The 12,102-nt window shown below is 43.3% G+C and overlaps 1 protein-coding gene across 2 annotated transcripts in view; it reads right to left on the bottom strand.

Annotated features, from left to right (window-relative positions):
• Positions 1-11,261, bottom strand: part of tbc1d1 (TBC1 (tre-2/USP6, BUB2, cdc16) domain family, member 1) — a 46,555-nt gene extending 35,294 nt beyond the window's left edge. For both annotated transcript variants that reach the window (XM_071923214.2, XM_071923216.2), the window contains exon 1: positions 10,637-11,261. In XM_071923214.2, the coding sequence (XP_071779315.2) occupies positions 10,637-11,233 (597 nt within the window). In that variant the 5' untranslated portion in view covers positions 11,234-11,261. The remainder of the gene's footprint in view (positions 1-10,636) is intronic.
• Between the last annotated feature and the right edge of the window lie 841 nt (positions 11,262-12,102).

Below are 12,102 nucleotides of genomic sequence, written 5' to 3'. Positions count from 1 at the left end.
ACAAATAAAACAAAAAACAAAAAAACACCTAAATCAGACAATAACCTTTGGCTGTTCACATACACGTGCTTCCCCTATTGTGGGCCATGTTTGCTTCACCACACTGGCTGTGTACCAAACCGAGGGACAAAAAGCAGGAAGTAGCCTAGCTAAGCAGAAGCAGTGGTTGAGTCATATCAGTGATGTAATTCCATGTGAGCGGGCCCGAGCAGCAATTAGCTCTACAATATCAGACACAGATCCAGCCAGGTCCTGCTGTGTCTTGCCTGGGCACGGCGTGTGCTCACTCCTACTCTTTATTAACACTACCCGACTCTCACTGGCACACTTGGGACTTTGTTTTACACCAACTCTAAGCTGCTCTGGACAAGGGCGTGTAATGTAAATTGGTTGGGTTGATTGTGTTTTGGCCTTTGAATTATGTCCATCCTCTCTTTTCGAATGATACGCAGTAATCTTAGATGTCTATACATAATTTTCAATTGAAGGCTATTCTTTAACGTGCTCCTGAAGACATTAGTGACATCTAGGCCTAATTTTGCTCCATGGATACTGAGAGAACCAATAACATGTCCTGCTGTATACTGACTAACTAAGGAAAAAAAAAAAACATAAAATCACTAAACCGTGCATTCCTTCTTATCTAGATGGCTATGCAGCCTGGTCGGCTGGATGTTTTGTTATGAGATGACAAATTGCAAGAAGCAAACACGCTCTGGATAATGTTTCAGGCTACTGCCATTAATTCCACCTCTCAGAAATGGAAAAACGTCATATACAAGGCCCCTTTATGTCAACAAAATGGGGAAAGAGCTACAGAGTAAGAGGTAGAAAAAGAGACAGAGAGAGCAAGAGAAAGCTCGTATTAGTAGACTTCTATGCTGCTTCCAAAAAGACTACTTGTTTTGAGGACTAGAAGTTCTCCGGGCCTCCCTGCCAAAAGTAGGCATAGCACTGAGACATGACCCGACACACACAATGCGCTCACATTGCACAGTTGCTCAGACACATAAAGATACAAACACGCCGAGTGGACTTTGTCTGTCTGTACAAAGTCAGAATCTGTGATCTGTGAGATTTAACGTGCCTCATTTCTACCCCAGTGAGCTGCTTGTTTACCCAGCACACCTCTAATCCCATGTCTTCATGACGACAGGCCTCCAGAGCGCTGCCTGCTCTCCTGTTCAGAGACAGAGGTGGTGTTTCACTTAAACAAGGCTGCTCACTACTTCTGTATCAGACCCTGCTTTCAAGGAGCTGATTGTGGAAATAACATAAAAAACAAATCCTTGCTCTTACATCAACTAATTAATTAAATGTCAAGTATGATGTCTGCACATTTTTCTGTTCTTAGGGCTATAAAGAGGGGTAATATTCTTGTTATTTTTCCAAAACCTTCCAAGGATCATTTTCTATTTTGGGAATTTCAGGGACTTTTCAAATAGATGCAAAAAAACCCTCCACTTTGTATATTAAATCCAACGTGCTTCTCTACAACTGTCCAAACTCTAACTTGATACCTATGGAGACTCTAGTGTGCTTTCCCATTTACACTTTCTGCTTGGGCCACACTTTAATTTCAGATGACTCTATTGACTCTATTGATGACTATTAATTAGATGACGGAAAGCCAGTGTGCCACATTAAAAATAATAATTCAACCCACAGACTAGGAAAGGAGCCGTCATTGGCCAGCTGCTGGTCTCTGGATTCTGCCTCACACAGTCCCCCTCCAAGCCATCCAACAGTAGTGGAGTAAACCAGTGGACGGTAAGAGCAAGCGTTAGCCGTTCGCTGGGGGTAAACTTTAGCGTACCACCAACGATTAGCTCGCGAGTCATTACGTGTCCGATTTCCTAACTCACTGGCACCCTGGAAGCGTGACAACCCCAAGCTAAAACTTGCTAGCCTTGCGCTGCCCAGTGTTGACACAAAAGAGAAAGGACCATTCTTAATGTAATTTCTTAGATATTAGACCGCAGCTGAAATACCGAACATTTTTTCAACTCCACGATGAATGTCATCAAATGTTTTGATCACAAAATTTGGTGTCAAACTTTTGTTACATTCCTAAGGACTATAGCTATAGCATATCCATACATGCTCTTTGACTGATAATTAACTCCAAGCCTTCTTTCAAAGTAATTTCAAGCATCGTCTGTTGGCATTCAACAAGGCAAATGTATACTCCTTATACAAGCCATCTTTCATCAAGACTTAAAAAATGAATGGTGCCTGCTTAAAGCTACCTCTTAGTGTGACAAAGTGTGTGTGTGTCCATCCAGTCAGTTCCTACTCACCTTGACCACCCAGCTTAACAGAGGCACCATGTCGTCCCAATGACTTCCTAAATATCATTCTAAGCTACTGTTACAACTGAGTGGAGACACTTTCAAAAACAGACTCTCCTTCTTGTGCTTTCTTTCCCTTTAAAACTACTTTGTGCCGTCTTCTAGACATACTAGACTCACACCTTCCATACAAACCAGTAGCGCTATTTGGGATACAATCCCTTTCTCTCACATCTTGAACTCTTTGACCAGTGATTCCTTAACTCATTCCTTACTTCAATTCCCCCCTCTTAGCATCCTCAGCATCCGGACACCATGTTTCTCACACTCTTCTTGTTTTTAATCATTTTGGCATGAGGAGAGTCTGCTATCTGTCCACTAACAGACTTCTCTCTGTTTACACTCCCCCACCCCCATCGACTCCTTTCCTTTTCCTTCTATTTGCTCTTTGAAACACTTCTCCGGGCAGACACATTTTTCCTTGCTCATGTCTCTCCTCTCTCTCTGTACAATGTCTTTCTCCCACCAAAAACATAGCACAACTTTTCTTTATTGTCCTGCAGTGTGATGTTTTTTGTGAACTAGCCTTTTCTCATTTCATTCCACCTCCCCCAGTCTAAGTCCCTCTGCTTTGTCGTCAAGGTAACGCGTTTTAGTTGATCTCTGCTCCATGATGACGTAATCACAGTCTCTCCTCCTTTCTCATGGATTCACTCCTTTCCCAAATGCATTTTCAGTTCAAACTTCACCCATAAGTTTCTAAATTCATTACAAAGACACCCCATAATTACCGATCACATGTATGGCATTCTAGTATGTAAACTCTCAAAAATGTTTTCCTGTTTGTGAAAGGCAGAAAGGTAGAAGAAAAATGTACTTTCTGTTGTGATCATAGAGCAAACCAACCATCTTTTGATTTCCCATTTACACACCTGCCCTTTTTTAAACTCCTCTCTCTCTTGTACAAGGCTAAAATGTATGACTTGGAGTGGTGAAAGTGGGAAAGAGAGAACGGGAGAAGAGAGAGGTATTGCTTCTCAAAATGTAGCCAAAACTGACGACACACAGTGAGCACACAGAATCTTTTTCAGTGAACCAACGGTTTAGCTGAGGTTGGTCTCCAACAGGAAGGCAGTTGGACACAGCCTCAAGCTGTGACCTACAGACTTGGCCTCTCACAGAGGAAGAACACTATAAAAGCCCGGTGTCTCGCACCGAGTAGGCACTAAATAGGACTACTGTAGTACTGACCTCGAAAAGTAGGAAGTTACACAAGAACCACCGGTAATGGAGAAGCTGCAATACTGTAGACTAAAGAAAATAAACTTTTCAGTGTTTGTCAACGAGAGGCACAAAGATCAAGATATGAAATACCTTCGCATTAAAGTAACACACAAATGTATTCTCTTGATTTACTCTCTCCATCCGTCCAACCCTCTGTATTCATTAACTCCATTTGGCTTCTCTTTTTCTAAACTTCACTCTTTCACTATGTTTTAAGAACCGCAGCAAGCTATGCCCAACAGGTGGACAGACTCCAAGGAAGATTGTCCTACAGTGCGGCCTGTCCCAAAATGTATTAAATAGTGGTAAGCCACCACAACAAGAGATTTACCCCCTAAAATGTGAAAACACAATGTCATAATTTTGTTAAAGTTTGAACGCATCTAAATAGTAGTTTTAACCACAGTTTTTACCACATGCACTATAACAACAAGGGGTAAAACACGGACAAAAGTCAAACCCAAAGCAAAATTACTCCCACCCACCACTTTAACCAAAATAGCCTACATTAGAGAAACACTGTAGTCCAAATCTGGCAGCCTAGCCTAAATGGACATATATGCTTATATAAACCTGACTTAAGATGCCAGGTAACACTAACAAGTTACAGAGGAATGTCACTGATGTTGTGAAAGAAAATGTAGGTTATATTCCTTGGAGAAGCCTATGAACACAGTGACATCAACCAGCTTGGAAAACCAACAGCAACAACAACGAGCCAGCTGAAAGTCCCAGTTCTGTGCTTCCCATGGTCGTGTGCCCTGTGGAGCATAGCCATGGCTCAAAGTTCAAGGATCAGAAGTCATACCAACAGACGAAAAGCAATGCAAACTGAAGGTGGTAAGAGAAGGAGAAGGAAGGGGAGAGGGAGGAAGATTAGAAGTAAGAAAGTGGGGTGGATCATAAGGCAGGGAGTGCCGCCGGGTGACTGAAATGGTTAGCGACAAGAGCCCAACACACTGACGTCATTCCATTTGGGTTGAGGAGCCACTTAACGGCACAAAGACAAGTGAGGACGAGATGACGAGCTCATTGAAATGTGATAACAGAGACACAATGCAGGGGCTTGTTGTCAGAGAGACCAGGCAGTGCTGAATCAGAGTGAACTTTGATGAGGAGTAAATTAGATCACTGAGGCTCAAAGATAACACCCCCCCACCCCCCCGTTCTCGTCTAGGAGAGGTGACTGAAAGAGAGTCAGTAATGTGGAATGGCAGGTGTACAGCTAACACTGACAGAAAGGATGAGTGAGAAAAACAGGCCTTGAACAAACAACAAAGTGACAGAGAGAGAGAGAGAGAGAGAGAGAGAGAGGGCAACTGCTGGGCAAATGGATAGAAAAACAGACAGACAAACTGACAACAAGGATAGCCTGATGACAAGTAGATATAAAGACAGGAAGGTGACTCCCGTTTACTGGCCTGTTTTTACTACAGCCCGAGGAGTGACTGTCACATGAAGGGAGGTGGAAAGTCACATAAAAAAAAAGAGGGAGGGGAAAGCATGTGAGACCGAGAGGTTACACGAAGAGAGCATGGGAGAGAGAGGGATTCAAAATCAAGCACTACAGTTTCTCTTAGACTAAAAAGTTGCTTTCAATTGTGATTAGGGCTGCACAGTTGAAAATGTCACAAATATTGACTACAATAATTTTCCTAGTTGAGACAGGCTGCAGTTGTTTTTATCAGAGGGAAATGTGTTTCAGTCAGCCTCTTAAACAAGGCAGTCTGGTGCTGGTGGAGAATGCATGTCTTATAAATCAAACTGCATTTCAACAATGTCTCTTAAAATCAGCCGTAAGAGAATCACGGAGGGAGAACTTGAGACAAAGTATGTGACTAATGCGGTATCCAAATGAAAACTTGCCTCCTGTTCCAGAGTGAAGTTCTGGCATAAGCACAATGGGTCTGGAGGTGACATCGCCATGACTCACACACTCACTCACCCATATAAAGTGCACCTACTTTTGGCCTGTGTTTACAACAGCTCAGCAGACTGGATTTTCATGTGCCCAGTAATGAGTGAGCCACCGTTTCTAACACTATCTAGTCGAGACAAAAGACACTTTTTCACACTACAATGATGAAGCACTGTTTCAAAATATCAAAAACCATGTTGAGCAACAGAGTGAAGGAAAGGGAGATATACACCCCAATCTGATATACTATGTTTCTCTGATACAGACTGAACTATGCAGCTTATCAGACAACCAACACAAGCTGTGCCTAGTGAACTTCAGCAGATATAACCAAAAGCAGTTAAGATGTGACACTACCGCCCAACACACACACACACACACACACACACACACACACAGTCACATAGTAGTCTAAAGAAAGAAACAAGGGCCTATGGTTTGTGGCAGTTAAAGAGTAACAGACCTTGTTTACATGTGTCACTAAAAATCCCCACTCATTCCCAAGCTATAATACATTTATACATTTCAACACATGCATGAACGTCCCAATGTGAACATGAAACACCCCTGAACACCCATCAGGGGTGATTTGGAAAATTCAGACTGTAATTTCTCTCTGGTGTACAGTGCGCTAACACAACACGATTTACACTATTTGACTACAGGAGGATTCAAATGCAACTGTGGTCAACTGTAGTATCCTGAATGACCTTCTATATTTGCGACATGACCAATAGCTACCTTTCAGTGGTGGCTGGTGGTATTTTCAACCAGAACTACCTTGACCTTTAACTACTACTGTACTCGACAAACTACTGCAGTAGGTATCACAGCCCGTTACTGCATGGTATCTGCAATGCCCATTTCAGTAGCTATCTACTGTTGCATTTCACATTCCTTTTCAAAGCGCAAGGGATACGAGCCAAAAAACACACAGGGAGTTTTTCTGACGACTGTTCAGACGTTATTTAGACCGTAAAACAGACGGGTATCACTGATACCTAGTCTGGCGTTAAGTCAAACCTGTGCGTAATTCTGTCAAAACAAGCAGTTATCTAATCAATTCAAATAAGTTCATGATTTATGGCGAAAACTGCATTTTGCGGCAATACGAAAATGTATTCGTTTATCATTGCGTACACTTGACTTGTAACGACTATTATGCCAGAGTTAGTTAATGTAACAGTAACAACTCGTGAGTTAGCTAACGTTAGCTTCTTAAACTTGGCTAACGTTAAGTTATACTAATTTAGCTAGCTTGTAATGCTAACTACCTCGGTTAGCCAACTGGCTATTTAGCATGGCACGCAAAGTAAAGAAACAAAACCGCACAGACATATCCATTAAACTTACATCTTTCTGTTCTGGTTTGACGTTGAATAGGTTGAACCTTTGGAGTCGCGCTTTCATCCCATCCGCCATAAACTTTCCCCAAGAGGCTCCGAGTACTTTTCAGAAAGCTTTGGTTTTGACAGTGTGGGACGATTCCAAATCAATTCAATGGAAAGTTGGTTTTCCTCCCTCAAGCCTTCAAATCGCTGTTGAGTTGATGATCCTGTGGACCAATGTCAAGCCAGGCAGAATAAAAACATTGCACCTCCAGTTATACATTTCAAAATAAAGCCTTTCCCATTAGTTAACTAGTCATATTCTTCGAAGTTTTGCGCCTTTGTTTTGAAGGCGAATCGTCTAACGTCCGATTTTATTCTTGTTGCCTGTGGCTTGCTTGACGCAGCTAAATCCGCCAATGCGTTGAGAGCATGGTTGAGAGAAGAGGGGCTGGACACAGTTCCTGTCCCGGGGCAGTCAAACTTTAGGCGGTAGACCTCGGGTGGTTTTCAGATTATAGTTTAGATGTTTCAGGGTGTTTCTATGAGCTAGACTGATATGGCAGAATGTAAACAACACTTCCTGGCTCCAGCTGCGGCAGAACAGACCCAATGCAGCAGGAATGAATGCCCTTGGGACGCACTGCTACTGAGCAATGAAACAGTGAACCGTAACTTAGTGGTCGGCCCAGACGTTTCCAAATGTTTTCATGTCAAGGACCTTGGGCCACGGACCCCCATTTGATACAATTTTGTCCCTGGCACCACTTTTGTGGTTGGAAATGAGCTGGTGCAGAACTAGAGAAGTGTTTGTACTGGGGAGATAACAGTGGGGAGATTGAAACCTCTGATCACTCCTATACCATTGTCTCACTGCCAGATCTTCAAACAAAATAATAGAAATAACAAAATCACACCATCAAGGACCCTTATATTTCTACTAAAGTAAAAAGTGGAACAAGAATGCATCTGTCTATAAAACAATGCATAATTGTTTAAGTATTTTTTTAAAGTCAGTAATTGTACTTTTACGTAAGTACATCTTTACTTCAGTATTGTACTTAACTACATTTTAAATCACATCCATTACAGAGTACAAATTGTTGCTCTCCATAAGCATCAAAATCTGGACTACCCTGAATTGGCCAATTGTGGAGCCAGTCGCAAAGAAAAAAGACTAATCTGGCTTTACTTTGTTTGTGCACTTTATATTGTAATTACCAAATTTTCCAATTAAAAGAATCTAGTTTGAACTCTGTCATCTCAGCCTTTTAGAATTGCATGGAAAAGATCACAGCTAACAATGTTCTCTTTTCTAAAAAGTAACTTAGTAACTTTTACTCCGAGTACATTTTAAATCAGCTTTTACTTTTATTTATTTTTTTACACCAGTACTTTTACTTCTAATTAAGTAAAATATCAGCAAAGTAACAGTACTAGTACTAGTTGAGTAGGGCTTCTAGTACTCTTTCTACCACTGTAATGCATTGCAACAAACACCAATTCTTTCAGAAACCATACATTTAAACATTGGGAACTTTCTAACACTTCAATGATGACACCCAGTGGTTACTTTTTTAACACTGTGCTCTCAAGAGAGCAGGGGAAAACCAGCAGCTCCTCTGAAATAGTCCCTATCCCCTGGGCGCTGGAGGGGAAGTTTCTCTTTATGTCTGCTGTGCTTAAACTGTGGACTGCTGATGCATTTTTCCATAATGACTATTTTTACTGCAAACAAAGACTGTTAGTACCAGACGTCACGCCCTACATCTCTGCTGTGCTCTCTGGGCCTTGTCAAGCACATATGAATAAATCATTGTACAGAGAGTATTGTTGATATAAGCAATAAAAAAAAACAATTTCAATCAGCAAAGGAGACTGTGCAGAAATATTTCACGTCTCATATTTTGAATAAGCTTTCAGCAATTTCAGCAATTCAAACGTGTTGGGTAAGCAGCTGGCCTCTATCTTCTCATGACCGTTCTCTTTCTCTTCTCACACACACACAAATTGTTTACTGTACATGCAATTGTAATGTAATGTAATTGCCAGTTACTGTAGCATCACTTCCTCCTCCTGGGACTGACAATAATCTCAGATACTGAGTGTGATACTGTGTGTGTGTGTGTGTGTGTGTGTGTGTGTTTCAGTGTTTCCTGTAGATGGGACGGTGGGGGTAATTTTGGTTCTGAGACCTAGATTTGCTCCTGAACCCATTCTAGGATCTGCTCCAGTAGGTGTTGCAGTTTAAGAATGCCTCTTATATGGATATTTGTATCATGGTATATGGACCAGTGTGCTGTAATTGCAATTTATTTATTTTTTTGGGGGTGGGTTGAGCAATAAAGCCATATGATGAAGTTTTATTGTATTTACATTCTTTTAGATGTGAGGGCAATTTCCAATTTCCAGCTGGCAGCACTGCAGATGTACAGTATGTGTGTGTGTGTGTGTGTGTGTGTGTGTGTGTGTGTGTGTGTGTGTGTGTTGCAGTATATTGTATATGAGTCTTAAATGAGAACGCATACCACAAGAACTAATAAACGAAAGCATTCCTCGCCATAAAATAGCACACAAACAACAAAGCATGTGACGTCCCACAGTGACGCCCAAGGATGACATACATACTCAGCACAAACACACACACACGAGCCTATGTGTGTGTGTGCGTGTGTGTGTGTGTGTGTGTGTAAGCCCACTGTGACAGAGCTACAGCAACAGGTGGCTCGGACAGCCTGACATCATCATCACATTCTGGGAAGGGTTGGAGAGAGAGAGAGAGCGCACATCAAGCATACACACAAACCACAACACACACTCATCACAACAGCCCCCTGCCACAGGAAGTGGTCTCCATGGTAACCCGGTTCCACATCCTGGTTGAAGGCGCAGCTTGGTTGATTAAGACAAGCTCCTTTGCTCTCAGGCAAGCAAACAAATTCAGAGACTTGCAGAAAAGACACGCAAAACAAATACTTGCCCAGCCGTCATGCACTAAGTTATATTTACAGTAGCCTACATTATATAGTACATGCAGGCTGTTATTTGTATTTTTGAGGCCTATGCCGGTATTTGTTATACATGCCTGTGCATGTGCGCATGTGCCTGGTTGAGAGCAAAGAAAACTGTCCTACATCAAGGTCATCCTGATGTAAACTATTTAGTCTTCTTTGGTTCATTTAGTTTCTCATTAATATCCTCCATTGTCTCCATCTCCCTGATCTTTTGACTGTCAGACTGGCATCCCTGGTATGTGTGGCATGGTAATGAAGATGGCTATCAAATGTCTCTGGCCTGACTCCGGCACCAGCTGCAACTTTACAGAGCGCAGAGGCTGCTGGCAAAGCACGCCATATGGAGAAAAGGTGACAGGAATTAGAGGTCACGGGTGTGTGTGAATGTGTGTATGTGTAGTGCATGTTTTTTTGGCGTAGGCTTGTGTTGTCGAAGGGAGTAAAAGCACAGTGTAACTGGGTTGCCACTGTCACTGTATCCAGTTTCGCACAGCATACATCATAACAAATACTGATGCGGTCACATCAAATGCACACATAGCTTTTTATCGTCCAGTAGAGGAGGAGATTGTTGCCAGGTTGATTCCTTTTCTCCTGTATCTCATGTCATTCTAATCCGTTCCTCCTTCATCTCTGCTCTGCTGTGTAACCTGAGCAATCATCTCTCTGTGAACTTTAAGGAGCTGAGCATGTGTGTCACACGTGTAAGTGTGTATATCAGGTCTACAGTCTGAGAGATTAGTGTCAGTGTTAGGTCATGACATCTCATATTCGACAACACACACACACACACACGCCTACCTTGGTGCTGTCCTGGCACTGGAAGACGTAGCAGGCGCAGTGTTGTGTCTCTCTGACCAGGCAGCCAAAGCTGCTGGGCTCCTGGCTGTTGTGAATCAGCTTGGTCACCCGGTGAGGGCGACACTCGAACAGCACCACGTGTGACAGAGGATCCCAGGAGAGCCCCTCGGAAAACACGCACACACACTGCACCCTGGACGCCGACACGCTCAGAAACACCGGCTGATTCCGGGCGGTGGGTTCGGACGGTCCTCCAGACCGACCCCCTGCACCCGGCTCCCTCTCCCCGGGCCGAGGCCTCCCGATCTCAGCCACCACCCAGGGCAGCATGGCCATGGTGGTCAGGTGGTGGACCGGCAGGGAGCCAATCAACGTGAGTCTGTATCGTACCTCCTCTTCCTCTTCCTCTTCCTCCATGTCTCCCCCAGCTGGAGTGTCAGCCTTATCGGGGCGCGGCTTGGGAGATGTGGCAGGTGAGAGCGATGGACAGGAGCGACGGTTGGAGGTGAGCTTGGGGAGAGGCTTCTCGAAGCTCCCTGGCCTGGGCCTGAGGGCTTCATCTCTTTTGGGCTTCACCTCGAAGTAGAGTCCCTCCATGGCTGGTGTGGCTGGACGAGGCAGCCGACTGCCTCTACTATTACCTGCTAGGATAAACAAAACAGTTAGAGGACTGACAGCTTAAAGGGGAAAACTCCTCATACTTAACCACTATATAGCAGGATAGCCATGGGGGTGTACAAGCATTGTTCAGTTTACAAAAGACCAGGAATACCAGCAAATATAATTGGGCAAACATTTGTTTAGTATCAACTTAGAAGTTTAGTGCTGATCCTGCTGGATATGTGCTCCACTTTCTCTTCTTTTCACTGTGAGTGTGTGGCTGTGGTTCACACTAGAAACAGCACAACTCTAACACACTATCAGGATACTGAATCCAGGACACTAGAGTACTATGGCCCAGTGAAGCCCTGTAGTGTAGTAGTCACAGGGTCATTTGGAGGGCGAAACAAGGAACTGATCTGGTTTTAAGTACCGTCACCTGGCTGTGTGTTTTTCCTACTAGAAACATTTGGTTTGACCACTGACCTACACTTAGTCTCAAGGACACACAAACACCCACAAAAACTTGGCAGTTTCACCATGAGGCTCATAGTTGGCCAGTTGCGTGTGTGAGAGAGAGAAACCAATCCAGCTGACCTCCATTGCCCTCAACTGCATAATCAACAAACATAACTCACCTTGTAATGACAGACAGACACACACACACACACACACACACACACACACAGAGGAGTGGTGTGCCAACAGCGGGGTAAAACCAAAACTAGCCCATCAAGCCACGCTGTCTTATAACTTTGTATAAAATCAAAGCAGTGAGGGAAAATAAGCGACAAACGCTGACCAAATTGCTAGAGGGACATAATGCAAATGGCTCACATCAAGTTAATGAGGAATAAAACAAACGC

This window comes from Centroberyx gerrardi, chromosome 3 (genome assembly GCF_048128805.1).
Source record: "Centroberyx gerrardi isolate f3 chromosome 3, fCenGer3.hap1.cur.20231027, whole genome shotgun sequence".
In the NCBI taxonomy this organism is placed as follows: Eukaryota; Metazoa; Chordata; class Actinopteri; order Beryciformes; family Berycidae; genus Centroberyx; species Centroberyx gerrardi.
This window is presented reverse-complemented; position numbering and strand designations above follow the sequence as displayed.